Genomic DNA, 21,160 nt, shown 5'->3' with positions numbered 1-21,160 from the left:
CCCATAGAGAATTTATGGGGCATTGCCAAGAGAAAGATGAGAGACATGAGACCGAACAATGCAGCAGAGCTGAAGGCCGCTGAAGGCCGCTATCAAAGCATCCTGGTCTTCCATAACACCTGAGCAGTGCCACAGGCTGATAGCATCCATGCCACGCCGCATTGAGGCAGTAATTCATGCAAAAGGGGCCCAAACCAAGTACTAAGTACATATGCAAGATTAAACCTTTCAGAGGGCCAATATTTCTCTGTTTAAAATCCCCTTTCTATTAATTGTATGTGATATTCTAATTTTTTGAGATTTTCAATTTGAGGTTTTCATAAGTTGTAAGCCATAATCATCAAAATTATATTAAATGAAGGCTTGAAATATCTTGAGTTGCATGTTATGAACCTATGTCATACATTAGTTTCACCTTGTAAATCTAATTGCTGGAATAAACGAACCTTTGCACGATATTCTAATTTTTTGAGTTTCACCTGTATTTCAGTCTGTTTGACTCCGATTTGTAAAAGTGAACACCCCCACCCCCACCCCCACCCCCCCCATCTCTATAACCTGCATTTCCTCTCTAGACATGAGACAGAGTAAGATATAGAGAAGAAATGAGAGAGACCACCTCCTCAAAACCAGTGGGAGTGAGCGACGTCCTCTGGGGGGGGGGTGCACACAAGACGTCTTTGGTTCTTGCGGAAGCTTGCTGGCATCTGCTCAGTGTTCCAGAACGACAGCTAATTCTGTTACAGGAGGTATAAACAGTTCTGTTCTGCGTCCTTATCGCAAACACAGACCCAGGACGTCGGCCGCTGTCGTCATCGTTGTATAACACTTTGGATGCAACAGACAAAGAGCAAGGCAACAGAGAGGAGAGAGAGAGAGAAGGGTGTGTAGGATGTGTTGGGAGAACAGAGAACAGTGATACATCGCTGATGAATATTTTAAAGGGCCCTCTGTTATGTGAACAGGAAGAAAAATGAAGACACTTTTTTGCTATGGTACAGCGGTAGCAAAGGGATCTTACAGAAATCAGGACATGAGGACACACTGAGACTTATTCCCAAGGAGGAGAAGAGTTTTACTCCATCTTTCAAAAGAAAACCTCACTTTCATTTCTGAAGAGAAGTAAAGCCAGTGTGGTGATAACCGAAAAATAATACAAGTACAGTATGTTGTGTCAAGTATTCACGTTCAAATTTTTCTTCCTGCCAAAACCCTCTTAACCACAAATACCTCTTACCCTCGTTTAAAAAAAAAATTAATCTTCTTAATGAAGAATGGGAAATTCAGATATGCATTTTTTTTTTTTTTTGTTAATTCAAAATATGTTCTTAAAGGGGCACCTCACTAATAAAGATCAGTTTAGTCACAGCTTGAGCCTGGAGACTTATAAGAGATGGCTTGTGCTAAAAGCTGGAGGTGTGGAGTTTGTCTGAATTGGGGATTTACCAGGCAGCAAAAGTCCAACGAATTGCATTGCATTATGGAAATTGTAATATTCAGTGACTTTCGAGTTCGACCCGTATTGTTGGAATCCTTCTGCCTCCGCTGCATCAGTTTTGACTCTTCTCTTTTTTAAATCTGTCTTTAAAGTCCCTCAATTTTCTGGAAGAGCAACATCAAATTGCTGGCAAAACCCTTTTAACTGTAATTATATTCATGGCAACAAACCTTTGGCATGGAGGCAGAAGGCTGGATTATTTCTTTGCTTTGGATTATAAAGAGTTCTGTTTGTCTGTCAAGTGAAGCAATGAAATATTAAAGATGATGCCACTCTAACACTCAACTTTCCTTTGGTATATAAAATAGTTAATACACACAAGAAACCAACACAACAGTAATAGTACATTTAGGATTTTAATATACAGTTTTCAAGATAGAAGTTCTTTGATAAACAAAGGGACGGTTTTTGGCTATATAAAAAGCTATTTAGAAACCTGTGACTAGACTTAGAGACAATAGTGGCCGTGTGCTTACATTTTCAGGTATCAAATACAGACACATTTTGCTCAGAGTGAAGAGGATACTCACAAAGTTCAGAATAAACGTCCCACTGACTGATTTACAAGAATCACTTCATCAATAGTTTGAACCACGTTACTACACACGGAGCCATTTAGAATGAGCTATACTTCCAGAAATATGCAGAAAAAAGATAATTAGAATCAGGAGGTCAGTTTACACACAAGTCCCATCAAAAAAAAAAAATAAAATAAATGGGTGGGAATTCCAAAGTGATTTAACAGAGAAAAAGTCAGCTTGTGCTAGGCCATATACACTATAATCTCTGGACGGGTTTACACATTGGCCCACAATAGCCTGATAGTGATGGTAATAAAAAGAGTTGTCAAAAAGGCTGCAGGGCATTGTGTTGCAGAGCTGCTGTGTTGTTGCCCATTTCCTCTATTAACATGAAGAACTGCAGGCAGCGCCAACCAGAGGCTACATCCACCTGGATCTCTTAGAGCTGATAAACTGGAGTTGATTTGAGCCAAAGGGCTGCTGCCTCGAGCTGGGGCAGGGAAAAAAAGAAAAAACCCTGTTTCTCTCCATAGTGTACACATATGTTTTGAGCATGACTGGACCTGGCTTTCGTCAAACCTTTTTATGATTTATAGCAATACTCCCCTCACTGTATTGATGGAGCTAAGAGCAAACTGACCTCCACGCTGAGAGAGACACCCAGAGATAGTGTGCTACTACCACAAGAGCACAAGAGACAGACAAATAGAAGGTGTTTGGCAGTGCAGAATCGTACGTAAAAGATTCATCGCAATATACAGTATACCAGTGAACATCACACCTGGGTCATCACAGAGTTCACCACCTTGTAATCTCTCTTCTTTTTTTCTTTTTTTTCTTTAAATTGAGTTTAACAAACAAACAAAAGGCTTGTAAGAGTCATTTTCTTCAATCCTCTTCATACGTCTGCCATAACACCGGATGGTACCAAATGTTTGGGCTTTCCATTTTTCAGTATAATTTCAATTACCTGCGTTGTGATGAAGTGACATCGTGGTTTGAACCATGTTTTAACCCAGGTCTGATTAGTAGGATTAAGAAAACAGATTTACAGTACAATACACTTGTAAATTTATACACTGTGAAAAACATTTCATTGGTTCTCCTTAGAAACCCAAGTAATGAAACTGCAAAGGGTATAAGAGGTCAAGAATTTGCTGTTTGCTAAGCCCTGAACTCCTTAGTTACTGTTGCTACGCTTGTGGAGTTTTCTGTTATGATAAAAGAGGAAGATTTTCTTAGTAATTACTGCCAGAATGGATCCTTCATGTAGACAAAGGCAGCCTCTTATGGCAACTGATGAGTTTGTCGGCTGCAGTAACTCGTGTTGCTGGAGGATTTTCTTAGTTGTAGCTAGTTAGCTAACTGAGATAACATTAACAGACTCATTTGAAAACAACAACCCTGTTAAAGGGTCTGAAATATAGAAGAGTGAGGCTAATGCTGCATGTACCTTGCATAAAGACAGAATTCCCACAAGCTGATGATCCATGTAGACATCGTGAAACAACACTGTTGCTGGGTAGGACTACGTCCTCCTAGTATTGTAAATATGATAAGAAATAATGTATCACCAGACTATTATGTTGGAAAATAACAGTGTTGTCTGCTTGGATACTTATTTGTATTTTCAAGCAGTATATTTTCACTTTTAACGTTATCAGTGAAAAGGATGAGGACTTACTGATGAGTCAGTGTAACACTATCTAAGCTAACAATGATGATGCTGGAGTATCAACAAAGATGCTAACATTTCCCTAAATTCTGATATCATCCAGGATCGGGTTCCACACAGTGCGGAAATACTACATATTATGTTCACTAGAAAACAGGCCTTTGCTCATGGCACCACTTTGGAATGTGGAGTTATCCTGAACTTGACAGACCAGCCGCCCCTAATATGCTACAGTAGCTGAGCTAAGACTGGACAGTCGTTCAGGGGAGGGAGTTAGCAAACAGTCTGTTACCGTATTGCCTTTGATTTGATTTACATGCTGTAGTCATGGTAGCACTTTGTTTTACAGTTCAGGAATCATAAAAAAAAAAAATAACAAATTAAATATCTACTTTTTATTTACTATGAACTTTGCAGTGACTATTGGTACAAATATATAATTCCACTTATATTTACAGTCCAGCACTTACTAGTATTTACAGTGGTATTATGCAGTATTGGCACTTTTTTTTTTTTTATAAGTAAATAATATGGTGTAATTATCTAGTAAATGGTTAATAGTTACTGTCCTTGTTAACATGTTACATAACAGAACTTACTGCCACTAATTATATTTCTGTACCAATGTAATAAAAATATGTAGCTACTAATTAATTATTACATCTATTAAAGTATAACTCTACAATGTTAATTACTTTTATTTATCAGTCTTTACTAGTGATCTATTAACCACTACTTACGTAATTACTGTACGGTAAAATAAAGTGCCACCACACTTGTAGTGTCAAGTGTCATTCTTCCTAAAGGCATTATTTATACTCAAAGATTCAGGCGATCTCTTTAAACTGTCTGTGGCTCAGTGAAACTCTACATTTATTTATTTTTTCTCTTTACCTCACTGTTGTTGATGTATTCCACAGTCGCAGATAACTGTGATCTGTCTTCCTGACCAGAAACAGCCCCAAGCTCAATTACTTGTGATTCTAAGTCGAACCGATGGATTTGTTGTTTACAGCGCATTCATCATAAGAGCACCAAAGAAAGTGTACAGTATATATACAGCCCAAAGTGTAAGGCGTAACATGATACAACAGTGTAGTGCAGATATTCATTTTCAGTCCAGTTCACGCAGAGTCCGTCCCTTTCGATTATATTCTACGGTGTTATGTTCCATTACTTTCAACTCTATTCATATTCACTTCATTCAATTGAATCTGTAGTGTTTCATCTGATTCCATTCCGCTCCATTCAACTCTAATGTGATTTCAATTAGTCCATTCCAAACCATTTAATTCCACTCAAGTCCACGTTGTTGTTCTCTGAGACCAGCCCAGTTATGTTTGAGTCAACTGGATATTTTTCACTATACAGTTTGTAGTGTTGTGTACATTTGGATTCTCCAATGCAATATATTTCCTTTGTGTTTTCCTCTTGCAAACTGTCATTACTGCTGAGACGCCCTGCGCTAGTTTAATTATCAGAAGCCTTGTTCCCATGTGTGCACCATTATATGAACTGCACATTGCAGCTGATGTAGTCTGTAAACCGAGTCCTGTACATCTATAGGCAGTGTCAGCCTACTGGATGAATGCTGTGTTTAAATTATTGTACAAGGTCGCTTTGATTAATTAGCTTAGTCCCCATAATTTCACTAGTGACACATTTGGAAGGTGATTGGCATTGATTATTTCTCCCCTTAGATTCGCAGCACAGTTTCCCATACATAAATATTATTTATGGTGGCCAGACACATTTATAATCACAAACTGTTTTGTTAATTTTAAGAGAACTCATTATGATTATTCTGTACAATCATTTGTACGTTGTACAGTTATAAATATTATTACCTTGACCTGTCACTAAAAGCATGAGGCCAGCAGTTTTTTTTCTGTTTAGTTTTTCTGCCTCAGAATCAGCTTAATTAAAATAAAATTAACTTGATTCAAACCTCTTGTGAGGAACCAGACATCAGACAGGTTAAAAGACCACCCCAACTGTTCAAAGATATTTAGGCATACAAGGTCTACACAAGGGAGGTTTGTAAGGTTTCAGGCAGGATTGCTAAAAATATGTACTGACCCTGTTTTAAGAGCACCCCAGGGCATGAGGGAAAAGAAGATTTTGCTTTTTGTCAGCTTTCCTGGGAAATGAGGGTTACACAGTTACTGCAAACGTACAGTATAATGGTAAGGACTGAAAGTTGAGGACATAGGACACTGGCTGAACATGATTATTCAGTGTCCAACTCCCTTCATGCACTCGTTTAAAAATGTGACCAGACCAGGTAAGGCAGATGTCTCCTAGCCAAGTGTGAGAACTACTAGCCACAGGCAGATAGCAGGCTAGTGAACTCTCCATCCCTAACGAGGAATGTCAGTTTAGCAGTTGGAGCCGGCAGGTGTGTAGTTACTCAGCTCCCTGCGGATGGTGCTGAACGGCGACAGCTCCAGCTCGGTGGTGCACTCGTGTTCGTTATCGTCGCTGGCCGTGGCCGAGGACGGCGCGTTGTTACAGCAGCAGCAGCAACAGCAGCAGTCTAGGAAGGCCCTGCCCAGCGGGCGACACAGGAGCAGCAGCAGCGCTGGCGTTACGGCGGCCCGACAGAAGAGCAGCAGTTGGGAGAGAAGATGGAGGACAGACATGGTGTGCTCAGGAACACCGGCCGCCATGTACGCAGAAACTATGTTGCAGATGTTCTCAGGCACCACGCACGCACCGTAGACGATCGCCAGCGCCACAACGGTGCAGTTCATCTGGCTCTCCAGCCGGATCTGCTTCTTGTTGCTGCGCACGCTGGCCTGCTCTGCACGCCGGATCTTGCGCGCCGTTACCAATGAGCACCCAATGGTGAAGAGGGTGGGCAAGCAAAAGTAGCAGCCGAAGCACCACCACAGCCGAGCGCCCTCGTAGGTCAGGCCCAGCACGTAGAGCATGTCAGGAAGTGAGGTGGATATCCTGATGATGCAGCGTTCAACAGGAGGCTCGTCCGGCATTCCCGTGTCTTCTGCCACCAGCTGACGAATGAGGAGCTCCGGCAGGGCCAAGAGAAGAGCACCGATCCAGATGACGGCTAGCTTGGCAGTAGTAGATGTGCAGTTCTCGATCATCTCATAGTACATCTGGACGTTGGTGGCTGCACGGAAGCGGTCGATGCACAGGGCGCACAAGGTGAAGGTGGTCACACCCAAAGACGCCACCTGAAGAAACAAGCAGAAATCATTCATCAGGATTAAAAAGTTAATTTAATCATTGAGCACAATCAAACTACAGGCATTTTCTCTTGGCGGGTTGCAGAGACTCTTTAAAGATAGACTCCCCCACTGCATCATGGTGCTGCAAGAAAATACGCATATGTACTGGTGATAATCTATAACCATTTCAATTGACGGATGGGAAATACTGATGTGACACTTTTCCAAGTTGCACTCAAGGCTGTCAGGTCCCTGGTCTTAAATACTAGGAACTAACAATATTATCCCCAGTGCAGAAAATGTCTGACACTGTTAAAGTCAGCCACCACACAGTAATGGCATTGGCCTTTAGGTGCGCACGACACTGGTGTAATTACAAGCAATGGGGCAATAGGAGCACAGTGGAAAGCTATAAGCTGCTATCAACACAGTGTAGCATCCCTGAATGTGTATGTGTAGCACGTAGCGGCTGAGAGGGTGGATTAAACGCTGTCATCACTGCGTTCACTAAATCAAATGTATTTTTACACTCTCTATTCAATGACGGTTTTACTAATTAACCAAATTTCTAAACATTCCACTGGTTTGCTGTTAATATCTCACTCAAACCTTCTTGTAGCAGCTAATTACCTGGCATAGCCTCCATGTTCTCCATATATAAACTCTGCAAATTGTCAGCGAGCACACAAATTTCCTCAGCATGAGAAAGCATCTGTTGGATTAACAGTCATTTTGGCAGAGTGAGCACCCTGCAAAAATATGCCTCTGCAGCTGGAGTGTGTGTGTGCGCACGCTTGTGTGTGTGTGTGCACTTGTGTCCTTACATGAACCAGTTTCTTCCATGATTTCAGTACTAAATCTGCCAGAGCAGCCACTGATCCCCACCCATCGTCCACCCTGTCTCACCTTGTCTCACACTTTTTTATCTTCTCCCCTTTCACCTCCTCGCCTCGCCCTGTGTTCCTCTCTGTTCACCCCTCCTCACTTTCCTCCCACGATTCCTCCCTTCATATCAGATTTAATTACAACAGCCAGCTTCCCAGATGGCCCCAGTGAGCCGCAGCTTTAGTGCTCTAAACACATACTTCCTGAACAGATATAGATGTACACACACTGCAAGATGTTCTGTGTGTTGAAGTCTGACACACACACACACACACACACACACACACACACACACATATATATATATATATATATATATATACACACACACACTGACCCTCTGACACACACGGAGGTCATAACTAGGCTAATGAAGGGCGACCACATGGAACAGTGAGGGGTAAGTGGGGTAGACAAACTGCCCACGGACTCCAGCTCTCTGTGTGATCAATGTGACTGCGTTTTGGACCAGGACGGTTTATTATCTGCCATCACGCCACAATCTTGTAACTATAATTTTAATGAATTGTTTTGAAATGTAGCCAAAGCTCAGCAGTCATTATTCATTAGACTTTTAAGCGATGCATATTTTTTCAGAGCAATGTGAAATTGATTTAAGCCAAAAAATATTTATGTGAGTGGTTTATTCAAAATAGACAGATTTACCTGTTAGGTAGTTTGGGCAGGTGTCAAAATTTGAGTACCCTTGGCAGATGTTGTCATCTTACAGTTAGTTACAAATGCTTGGAAAGCCAGGTGCTGAAAATCAAATATATGCAGGAGACTGTGCAGCAGTCTTGAGCTAAGCCTATTTTCATCAATGTCTACAGGTGTTGTTTACTGGTGTAAACAACAGAAAAGGTAAATTATGAAGAGCTCAGTTGAAAAGTCAGACATGCTCATGTAAAGTTGCAAGGATTTGCATATGTTTCGATTGCACTAGCAAAATCTTCCATTGCAGAGGAGAGAGGTTTTCCCAAAAGAACTGTCCCAAAAACCTTTGGAGCACATGCACTGGAACTAAGCATAAAGTCATACATTAATGAAGGTACAATACAGAAATCAGTTTGTAGAGGCATTACAGTAAACGCACTCATATTACCACTATTTTTATTATATTGGCAAAGGTCAAAATCCAATCCAATCAAATTAATACCAGTCTAAAAGTGATATCCCAATAGTGACGAGATCTCCCTTATTGAACCCTTTTTTTTCATTTGTTTATTTAAAAAAGAGTCTGATAACCTGATAACATATACACAACCCTGTTTGATAGTTGATTACTGTTTCTGCTGGTGTCAGGGTTATCTTTATCAGGTAACTGGTCCCTAAATCACAATAAAACAGAGAAATTCTTTTATTCACTTCATTAGAAGAAGCTAAATTCTTAAATATCAAGTTGAAATTTGTTCTGTTACTTCTGAGCAAAAAAAAAAAAAATCTTTTTATGGACAATTATCTTCATTTTCCACCAAACTACTTAAAAAGATTTGATAAGGAATTCAGATTAAAGAAAATGTTATCAAACCCCATCCCTACATCCCAAATACATTTTTGGCCTCTGATAGTTTTCTGTTCAATACTGACTGTTTAACATGCAGATCTGATATTCCTATATGATTTTAATGTTTTTTTTGTTTTTTTTTTTTTTTTACTATTCTGCCGTAGTTTGTTTTGTGTAATATCCATGAGATGATCTCTAGCTCTTATGGCACTAAAGTTTAAACAGCATTTTGACAGCCTCATCTTGGCTCCAGTATGAACAAAACACAAACCAAAAAAAAAGAAAAAGCACCTTTCATCTGCAACATGTTGCTGAAATAGACCCAGAGCAACTCTGCTCACTTCATTCTCTGACTCATCTGTCAGTGTGGATACCATTCACTGAAATTGCTGTCTGCTATTTATTTCTCTATCCCACTCCACAGTTTACACACTATAATGCTGCATGTTAGGGATATATTTGAGTGTTTTAACTCAGAACAACGAGGTGTGTTTGACAGCTGCTGGATCTGACAGACCTGGCCTTGTGTTGCCAGTCTTAACAGTTAAAAATACCTTTATTTTCCCATGTACATTGGCCCATCATCCTTTTACTTTAATAGTTAAAGAAGTATCATATCAGGCTCTACGTGTGACCCACTTTTTTCTCCATGCACACCAAACACACCTTTATTTCCCTATGTGATGGCTGTATGCGAACACACATAAACCCTCAGCACACATGGACAGGTGCTTGCACATGGTGAATATTTCATGGCTTGAACAACAGGGTTGGAGTGGCTATAAAGGCTGTCATGGAGGACCAGGAAACCCAGCTTTGATCTGTGTGTCGGGGCGGGGAGCAAGGGCAGGGTGAACAAGCGTAGCTTTGTACTGGAGGGGAGATGAGAGAGAGAGAGTGCAAGAGTCAGGCCTGGTGCGGTGATGAAGGTCTTTGTGTGTGTTTGTGAAGGGGGTTATGCAAATGAGGGAATGAGAAACAGGGACAGAAGAAGAATGGAAAGGGAAGAAGAAGAAGAAAGTAACAAGTGAGTGGGAGAAACTGAGAATGAGAGAAAGAACCAACAGACTGAGAATGAATAGAGAACAATAGCAGGGGAACACATCAGTGAGATAGAGACAGCCCAAAGTGACAGGAAGAGAGAAATAAGCCATGACTTGTTCAGAATGATTAACAATGTTAATGTGGCATTTCTTCCAAACAGCAGCCTTGACCCTGTCATGTTCACTTTACCTGCTGGAGAGATAACAGGCGTGCTAGCCTTGGGGCTGGAAACGTAAAATATTATCATTTAAATCTTATTACTAATTTATAGCAGTAATGCAATAATGTGGGAAAAAACACAAGATAATGATTTTCTACTTTTTGTGGTTTCTATGCCCCACTCTCCCTTTAAGGGAATATTTTCCTTCTTGCAGAGAGTTAGGTGAGAGGACCGATACTACTCTCAAGCCTGTATGGTTAACAGAAGGCTACAGCCAGCTAGCTTAGCTTAGCTTAGCTTAGCGGAGGGGTTTTACAGGAAATGGTCTAACCATAAATATTTGTATAACTATAAACTGTTGTTTTTAAACTACAGGCTAGCTGTTTCCCCCTGTTTCCAGTCTTTATGCTAAGCTAAACTAAACAGCTGCTGGTTGTTGTATATTTGTTGTACAGACATGAGTGGTATTTTGGAAGTTTGAATAATTCCCTAAATGTCAAAGCAGTCCTTCAATATCCCACTTTGTGAATTATCTGAAAATTGTGCGTGCTATAATTAGAAATATTCCCTTTGACCTTGTAAAGTTATCAGGTCAAATTTCAAAAACACCTGTCATAAACTGACTATATACAACTTGTAAAGTAGCTCAGAACAGTTTTTCCACATCATATCATCTACGTGTTATCAACCTTGGATTTCAAGGGCTGAAAAAGGAAGAAAGGGGGGAAAAGGCCTTTCATCCTCAACACGTTTCAGGTTCCGGCCATCTCTGTGCGCAGCAGGTGAGAAAGACATTTTCCCCCAGTGCTGTTTTTAATAACGGCCCATTAACTTCTTGATTAAAGGTCCTGTGAGCTGGTGGCACAAAGGCCTCGTGTTTATTAATTGGGTCTTAACAAGTGCTGGTGGAGCCTGTGCGGCCATACTGTGACGACAGCCACTGTCAGGGATAATGGGTGTTATCTGGTGATGAATGGGCTAATGTGCAGACACAACAACACACACCTACACATACTGTCTCCTAGTAATGAGCCAGGAAGACAAAGGGTTATTTCGGCTGCAGTCCTTTTTCTATGCTGAGTGTGTGACCCAGTGCAGGCTCCGGCAGACCATAACTCTAACCAGAGACCCCGCCACTGACAGCGACCATCCGTCTAACAGCTGTGATGTGTGCCTGGGAGAGATAAACAAGTGCTGTGGGTTGGCATGCTCAGCCATATGTGAGTGAGTGTGTGTGTGCGTCTGAGCATGTCTACATTTATGCATAATTATTAAAATTTATATTTATTCTGGGTTTGTGTATATGACCAGTGAGGATGGTGCATACATGAGCGTGTGTGTCTATGTGTGGGGTTATGGCTGACAGACTGGCTGGGTCCGTCCTTGTGGGTGGGTAGAGATTCTTCTCCGATGATGTTAGAGAATAAAACTTTAAAAGGCCACAACTATGGGCTCAAATGGGTCCAAAAGATTTTAAGCTTGTGCAGTGATTTTCACAAATAATTCTAAAGTTTTTAGTTGTTAATCAACCTTTTTTTTTTTTTTAAACCTGTATTTACCAGAATGAGAAATTCAAGTTTGTACATGTGTAGAAAAGATGTGTAATTTTGAAAAAGAGAGAGACTGTGAATAAAATCTGTGAATAAGTGATATCAGTGGTGAGGTTACACTAAGACACACTAAGTGTTGTTGTGAAAATCTGTGTACAGATACAAAGCAGTAAACTGTGTGTAAAACTCAGAGCTGAAAGCTGCAGGAGCTGAAGCGGTGGTGAAGGTAACGGAAGCACCTGCCCTCTGATTGGACTTTGAGTTGCTTTGAGACTCGATTGTTTTTGTCCAATCGGATGCAGGTGTAAAAGTAGGGTCAAAATTTGGCTGAGCTTTAGACATATGCAGATTTTCAAAGAAGCACTTCTCCTTTCATCGTGTCTTTGTGCAACCTCACCACTGATATCATTTGTTGACAGCCTGTCTTCATTCAGTCTCTCTTAAGCTTTCAATCACACCTATTGACTTCACTCAATGGATGGAGTTCAGTTGTAATGGAGATGGTTTAGTTGTTTTCAAATGACATAAATAGGGTCTTGAGATGTCCACAAAATGTGGTTGAAAGTTTCATAACATTTCCATTTAGTATCTGTTCGGGAGTTTTCAATTATATCACATGGCCTTCTTCAGCAGACAGTGGTTGTCTAGCTAGTTGTCATGGAATTAATATTCCCTTTGTTCTCTGAGTATTTTGGCAAATACACGCTTTGCTTTCTTGCTGAGAGTAAGATGAAAAGGTCGATAACACTGATGTCTGTACGGTAAATATAAATCTGGAGCTAGCAGTCGCTTAGCTTAGCTTAGCACAAAGACTGGAAACCTAAAGCTCATTAATTAACATGTTATTTTTCTATTGGACAAAGGATTGACTTTGTGTACTGTTTCCAAGGTCAAGACAACATTAGTCTATTCTATTGTATTATTTTCTATTGTATTGTATTCTATTGTATTCTCAGGCATAATTAATTCTAGTCATAGGATTCATAAATAGCACTCACACAGTTTTTCCTCTTGCTCTTTTCTTTAATTAAATTCATAGCAACAATCAATACAGTACAGTTCCTCCTCTGTTCTGTTGCTCTCTGTGTCAGGCCTTTACAGTGTGTCTGAGGCAGTTAATTCCAGACAATAAATTCCTCTTCCATTAAATTATATCCTGACCTGTGGCAGATTTCCCCTGGACAATAAAAAATTCATTCTGCTCTCAGCGCACAGTGGCTGCTGCAAAGTCTTATTCCAGGTCATTGACTCCTGCCTAGAAGTGTTATGTTGGTGGCAACACAAAAACTCAATAGCTTTCATATTCTTTTCTGCTCTCTTCTATGAAGGCTGGCAATATGCCGGGCCTGTTCTGTGTTGATCTGAAAGTGATACACTGTTCTTTTTCATTTTCACCAACACACCTAATCATCCAATGAATATTTCATATTTACATGGATAATTATCAATTTGGTTAATTGCATCCAACAGCAAGCCTAATCTCTGCTTCGTCTTGTTGTGTGGTCTTGTCTCATCATACAAAAAACACTATCTACTCATCCACGGACAAAGAGCTGACTTCATGGACTCACCATCATGCATTATGTAGAGCCATTAATTATATACTCTGAATAATTTAAATATCTTCCAATTAACTATCATTCGCATGCCTAATAGACGGTCTGAGAACACAAAGGGCACGAGACCTAGTGTGTGTTTAAGTTGTGTTTATGTGTTGCTACAGTGTCTATACTGTAACTGTATGGAAGCACTCAGCGTATAAGCTCAATTGTGTGTGCGTGTGCCAGAATGCTTTCAAACTGTGTGTGTGTGTGTGTGTGTGTGTCTTCCCCCTGAGGCTTGCTTCTAATCACAGATAGCTGATGCAGAGAGAGAGAGAGAGAGAGAGAAGGAGAACAGCCGTGGGCAGTGATCAGTGGAGAGAAGGCCATCCCACCCATCTGGAGGATCAGCACACCCTACTGACTTTGTGTGTGTGTGTGTGTGTGTGTGTGTGTGTGTGTGTGTGTGTCTTCTGGCTAGATAGTTAGCTAGATAAATAGACAAAGAGCCTATGGATGTATATAGCTATATATAGTGAGAAACTGGACCTATTTTCATCGACTCTCTTGATATAAGAAGGAGGTGGACATCTCCAGAGCTCCACCATAAAAGTTTAGTGATAGTTATTATTTTGGGTGACTGTGGAAGTTACCATTTTTGCAACGTCGGATACTAGAAAGAAAAGTGTAATTGCGTGTGAGCTCTCCTGGGAGCGTGAAACAGCCTTATATTCCCGGGTGTCACACATCCCTGCAGAGAAAATTAATTTTGTAATTCTGATGATGTTATTTGAATGTGTGTGTGTGTGTGTGTGTGTGTGTGTGTGTGTGTATATGTATGTATGTGTGCGTGCGTGCGTGTGTGTGGGTGTTCCCCCTGTGTGCATGTGTGAGTTGGAGCAGTGAATGTGAACGTGTCAAGCTGATGTATGTGCTGCCGTTACCACCAATTTCAGCACAATACATTCCTCTGGCCCTCTGTGGCTGCATGCAGCCATGTGCCTCTTTCTCCTTCTCCTCTCTCTCTCTCTCTCTTTCTGCCAATCTATCGCTCTGTCACTTTCTTCAGCCTCTTTCCTGCTCTGCTTCAATAGTCTGTTTCTCTCTCTCTGCCAGCTGAAGCCCACTGTACCATAGCAAAGACAGCCTACAGCTTCTGACTACAGGGTATTGTACACAGTATAGTGTATAAATGAGAAACACAGACTAAAGGGATGCACGCACCAAATAGTTCAGTGTTGAGTTGACTGAAAGCTGCACTATATTATGATATTTTTGTACTATAAATCAATATAAGCCATTATGGCTCAAACTATAGAGCCTGTGGTGACATGGTATATGGTGGTACTGTTAGTGGAATTGCCAATATAACACTAATGAGACAATGCGCCTTTAGGGAGTCACTAGATTTATGTCCCATGGTGATGACTGGCAATTAGCTGTAAAAGTTTTTATTTTTTTTTAAAACACAGTCATATCTGTCTGCTAATAGGAGTGGCTGTCAGGCTGCTGCACACAGTATGTGTAGCAATTGTCAGATTATGTGTGAATCTGACTAAAGGACTGGGGATGTATGGTTTCAATTTTGTCCATATAAATATTTTTGAGATTTAAAGTGATACATTTTATACATTTTCATGCACTACACTATTGAACAACAAGATGTATCTCGGTTACAATCATCCTGATTAAAATCTTGTAAACAGCTTTTTTTCATGCTATAAATCAATGAATATTTGCCAATAAGCATCCATTGGTTTAAAAAAAAAAAAAAAAAAAAAATCAATGTTCATGGTGATGCATGACAAAGATCCATGTAAAATTATCATTAGCATTCACCATCCTTTACTTGCTTTTTCCACTGGTGATTTGAAAGCATCTCTTTGTGTAGGGTTAACAAGACAAAAAAGTTACAGCAGCATAGTTCTGAATGAACCCTGACAAATGACTCATTCCCCCTCTGGCTTATAAAATGCTTCCTGCTCTGGTTATGTGTGTGTATTTTAACCTACTTTCAAGACTTATCCTAATCAACTGCCAGGTGCAAAAAGCCAATTATCACCCATTAGTTTTGCCAGAATTTTCTGCTCTGTGCATCGCTGCCTGGAGGGGTCGTCTGCAGTGACAACAGCATGGAACGGGAGCGCATCTGAAATAATGCGGGCCGACTTTAGCTCACATTTTATTTTGTGCAGCGCTCTTACAATTTTCCTGCTGTGTTTGCTCGCATCTCACACCTGAAATTGCTTTCTCTGTGAGGTATTGAAAATCCCATACTCCGTTAAACACCGAATAAAACGAGGTTTACTGAAGGCAGCACCATGGGAGACTTTCAGTGGACACTGTACCACTGTAGCCTCTGATTAAGCATGCACACGTCATGTTTGCATGAAAGTGCCTGTGTGTGTTTGTGTGTGTGTGTGTGTGTGTGTTTGTGTGTGTGTGCGTGTGTGTGTGTGTTGCGTGTAGCGTGTATATTCAAGCATGTGTGACTGAATATTGTGTGTCTTTATTTCAGGCCAAATGTTGATGTCTCCAGTGACTGAATTTGGGTTAAGTGAAGAATAAAGTCACTCCATAGGGTGTGTATGTGTTTCACTGAATGTTCCACAGGGAGAGCGTGAGCCCCAGGCTGCATTACTCACGGCCTGACACATGCATGCGCACGCACACAGACACACAAACATCAAAGTAAACACAGACTCTAGTGAACATGTCCTGATAGATACAGAATGCATATTCATGTTATAGTAAATGCTCAGAGACAAGTGAGTACACCCCCCCCCACACACACACACACCCACACACACATCTCTTGTTTTACTATACTTGTGGGGTCCCTTCATTGACATAATGCATCCCCCCCTTTTAAATTGGGTGGTGGGGGTGGTCCAGCATTTTTGTCCCTACAAAGCTGTTGGACCTCACGTATAGCGGGCTCCCAACACACATACTGTGCAATAAGAGAAATGTGTTGGTAAGGTTATTAAATAATACCCTGTGATTTGTTCGTATGCAATAACAAATAAGTGCACATGATTATAATGTATGCTTTGTGGTCAGGGTGGGTGCAACATGAACAATCATAGGCTGCAGGTAAATGCATGTTTGCAACTCTTGACAGTGACCCTGCAGCTTTACAACTTTGACTAAAGCTATACCTCAGTGAAAGGTGAATGTGACCTCACTCTTAGGCTGTGAGGCTATTTTTATGTTTCTCTACTTGTGGTCTAATTTCTTGCAGAACTATCAGAGGTAGCAATCTTTAACTGAGCGCTGCACACATGCATCAGAGGAAAGAAAAGAATTGCTTGGTCTTGGATCTATAAGCCAATTTCACACTGAAATTACCAACTTCAGTAATGTTTCTCCCGAAACTGGTCGTCACCTCTGTCTGTGGGGATGTTTTTGAAAATGTCTTTTCAAAAAGCCAAGCCATTAATGCCTTACCTTTTTGTAAAAATCAAAGCTCAACATTGTCAAATTACCAACGCACAGAAACCCGTCATGAAGGGAATATGAGGACAATAACATACTGTTCACCTGCTCTTATTACTGCTTCATTATGTGACAGCCCTCCGTCTGTAGCATTCTCTGGAGGGTGGGGTCCAAGTTGAATTGTGGTCACCTGTTGTGGCTCGCTGCCTGGCTGTAGAGGAGAAAGTCAGACTCTCTCTGTCTCTCTCTCTGTCTCTCTCTCTCTCTCCTGATGTCTAGTCTTTTCTCATTTTGCTGCACCACACAGTGCATCTCTCACTTACTCATGCGCCTCAGACACCACCCCGCAAGTTCATTTCGTTCCATTTCATCTGCTGCGGCCTGATTTTATGTAGAATTTGGGTAAAGACAAACCTTCAAAATGATGTGTGTTGTCTTCCCTTTTGCCAGGTTGTGACAATGGCCATTCAAAACAAGCTTAAGACCCCTGAGCTGGAAACCCCTGCCCTGCTCTGTACAAAAGACGCTTTCGAGTGAATCTGACACTGGTGTAATTGCAGCGAGCACACAAAAGGGAAGGTATTAACATGGTGTAAACAACCTGTCTAGCATCCCTCCACTGCTGGTGAACTTAGGTGTGTGAAAGACTGACAGAAAAACAAGGACAAGGAGCGACAGAGAGTGACACTGTGTGTGTGTGTGTGTGTGTGTGTGTGTGTGTGCGTGTGCGTGTGCTTGTGCTCCTGCAACATTTGTCATTCACTATGTAAGCACAAGGTCCAAGAGTGTTATAAAAAAGAGGGTGAAAGGAAGCTACTGCCTTACATCCTGGTGTGTGTGTGTGTGTGTGTGTGTGTGTGTGTGTGTGTGTGTTTTCTACATGTCTTGAGGGCTAGGTGAGGCTCCCTGTCTCTCCAGCAGCAGCAGGTGCTCTGGCTGAGGTGACATCCTATAGCGGTGCCTGTGTGCTTTCAGGCCTGTCGGGGCATTGGGACTGACACCCAACTCTTTAAGTCCATTTACACAAGCAACATGAGTGTGAAACCTCATTTTCATAGCCTCAAGTCCAACAGATGATGTCTGCTGTCACTATAGAAGCTTGATCACATTCAGACAGGGGTGGGTGATATGTTAATGAGCCCATTTACCATCTGACATCTCTGCAGAAGGCATTGCTTCAAAGCATAATTTAAACATCCCCAGGACAATATGAAATAACCATGCATGAAACAAAGTCAGAGCAGAATAAAAACGCAAAATTTACCTCCACATAGGGAACCACTTTGCAGGTGAACTCCCCCAGCAGCCAGGACTTGGTCAGTTCGTGGAACACCACCATGGGCAGGCAGAAGAAGATGAGCACAAAATCCCAGACAGCCAGATTAGCCAGCAGGGAGTTGGAGATGCTCTTCATGTAGTAGTTCTGGCACACGATGCACAGGATAGCGATGTTGCCCGCTATCCCCACGAGGAAAATGACCCCGGACACGCATGTGATCGCGTACGCGCCGTAAGTCTCACTCGTCACCGGGTAAAAGGGGTTCTTGATCTCGTCTCCGAAATCCTGCGAGCTGGGAGGGGTGATCGGCGTGGCGTCCCAGGGGTTCTCCTCTCTGAAAGTGAAGAACTCGGGCCTCCTGGTGAAAAGGTCAAAGGGCAGGTCGGTGGAGGTGAGGGCCAGAGGCTTGGGGATGGGTTCCCAAGGCGACACGTGAGGTTGAGCCAAGAGCACTGCGCCTTTGTTCAGCCGGGTTCTCCCCCTCTTCCAGGCTTTCTTCTGCTCGTCTTTTGTGCCTCTCTTGTGCCTGTCTCCCTCCTCGGGTCCCCCTCCTCCGTCTCCCCGGCCCATTGAGGAGGGCTTAGCCGCATTGTAGTGTCCACCTGCTGGCGTCCTCGTACTACTCAGACCGCCATTCAACTTTATCCTCTTATTATGGTGGCGCGTCGGGTCCCAATGTGAGACGGCGTTGGGATCCTCCATGGGTGTCACGGTCCTATTGAAGTCACGTTTGTTGTGTCCAAATCGCCTCGTTTCTCCTGCAATTACCCTCTTCCAGGGGTGAGTGGAGTTAAGGGTCCCTCTGGTAATTGCCCGCTGCGCCTGCAGCTCCGCCGAGGATGCACCTGTGGCATATCCCGCCGAGAGCGCACGGTCCCTGGCTTTGTTTTGATGACTCTCCCGCATTGACCCATGGAAAGTCCTGGCAGCGTACGCGCTGGTGTTGCTGTCCTCTTTACTCCGCACTTCTCCATTATGTCTCAGAGATAAGAACACATGTGCATGGGCCAGTAACACGAATAACGTCCTAGGCTGCAGAATCTGCATGGTCCAGGAATTAGTGAGTACAGTTTTAATCCTCACAAGTGCATCCTCATACCTCTGTGACAGCGCGGGGATACTCTTCCATTCAGTCAACACCCATGTTGGAGACAGAGCACAGAGGGGAGCTCACGGTTTCAAGTACATGGCTACATTCGTGGCGTGAGCTCTGCAGACTTGTAAGTTATATCCCAAATTCGTGTGGTGCACTATATGTGCTGCAGCTGCAATAATCTCCGAGCCTCCTCCCCGAGTCACTCCCGCGTCCAGAGTCTTGACATTACCGAGCAGGACAGCGAATCAGAGTCCGGATCCAGAGAAGGAGCAGCAAAGATAGGTATAGAGGGAATTGTTGCATATCCACACACACAAACACACACACTCACAATCCGCACAGCATCCAGTTTCCAGCTGTGGGTAGTAGCACCTAAAAAGAGTGTGTATGTTGGCGCGTTAGTTCAGTGGGCTGGGTCGGCTGGCAGCAGCAGCGTCAATGCGGTGCAGTCCGGGTAAAGCCCACTATGTTGCGATGCACTGGAGTAGAGAGGAGAGAGAGAGTGTGACAGAGAGGGAAAGAGGAGGGGTGGAAATCGGTCGCTCCTCTCTCTGTTTCTCGTCCATTCCTCCTCATGCTTTTCTCCTCGAGGAGGACCGTGCGCTGAAAGAAAATGGACTCCCCTGGCGGCTAACCCCGATCTGTCACTCTTCATCCATCATGGAGCATCCAGCAGCCCCGGAGCACACCACGGCTGCAGCCCCCACGGCAGACAAGCCAGCCACGCCCGACAAGACGCGCTAATAAATACATTACCCAGTTTTTAATTTATACGCAAAGGCGGCGCTGTGATATCGACGCAGTTGGACAACAACTAAAGCCGTTTATAACACTTACATTTATCTAATATGAAAAGAAAACTCTTTCATTTAAGGCCAGACATATTTTTATTTGCTTAAAAAAAAACTTCTATTTTCAGACCAAGCATTAGACCCAAGCCTAGACTCGTTGTCCCTCTCCAGCCGTGGGCCCCCTGAATCATTCACATTCACCCCTCACATCCTCAGCGCGCTGCCTGCAATCACCATCGTTTCTTAAAGTGATTTTCATCTGGTTTTCTGGATTGATTTCACCTAACTGCAGACCTACGGGATATGGACATTGATTGCGGTTTATTCTATAGCTGCATGCATCAATAACTCAACCATGTCTCCATAAAAACTTGTTCTTCCATAAAGAGGGTGCTTGAAGTCACTGAAGAGGCCTGTTAAACTAATATCTGATCACATGTTGGAAGAAGTACAAACGCGGACTTTGTCAGTTGGTGTTGAAGTATCTAGTGTTAGTTATTGCAAACAGCATTGAGACCCCTTTCTGTGATAATGTACTTTTTTACAGTATATCGTGCATAATGTACTTTCACTATATGTCTCTGTCAGTAATTTACTGTAATTTCTCCAGTGTGAGATAATGGCATGTTCTCAAAGCAATATATAGCTACTTAATGTACAGTGATTTCCAAGCAGGTACATGTACCCAGTGGGGATGATATTATGCTGCAGCTCAACTAATGACACACAGAATTAGGGGATACAGGGATACAGACAGGTGCAAATCAAAGTAGAAACCTGAATAAATGAGTGGAGAAACACGATGATTGCAGATGCTTCTGCTCAGGTGCTCTGCGTGGTACAATTAAGCAGTTAACATCCCATCATGCTCTGTGGCATCATGGATAAAATTACTGAGCAGGCCCAGTTGCCTCTGATTTTGTGTCACGATGGCAGGAGGAAAAGAAAGTGACTTTGGGCGCAGGTGGCAGCAGCTTCAGTCTCAAG

At 42.3% G+C, this 21,160-nt stretch overlaps 1 protein-coding gene and 1 long non-coding RNA gene across 2 annotated transcripts in view; one reads left to right on the top strand and one right to left on the bottom strand.

Annotated features, from left to right (window-relative positions):
- LOC130163336 (uncharacterized) overlaps nt 1-21,160 on the top strand; it is a 93,794-nt gene that overhangs the window by 60,591 nt on the left and 12,043 nt on the right. The gene's annotated exons all lie outside the window — the stretch shown is intronic.
- Nucleotides 1,836-20,058, bottom strand: gpr37b (G protein-coupled receptor 37b). Its single transcript, XM_056367468.1, has 2 exons — nt 18,272-20,058; nt 1,836-6,891 (listed from the first exon to the last, which is right to left on the bottom strand). The coding sequence occupies exons 1-2, from the start codon at nt 19,331-19,333 to the stop codon at nt 6,073-6,075; spliced, it is 1,881 nt and encodes a 626-aa protein (XP_056223443.1). The 5' UTR covers nt 19,334-20,058; the 3' UTR covers nt 1,836-6,072.

This window comes from Seriola aureovittata, chromosome 22 (assembly GCF_021018895.1).
Source record: "Seriola aureovittata isolate HTS-2021-v1 ecotype China chromosome 22, ASM2101889v1, whole genome shotgun sequence".
Taxonomy (NCBI): Eukaryota; Metazoa; Chordata; class Actinopteri; order Carangiformes; family Carangidae; genus Seriola; species Seriola aureovittata.
Note: the sequence above shows the minus strand (reverse complement) of the source record. Positions and strands in the feature narration are given on the sequence as shown.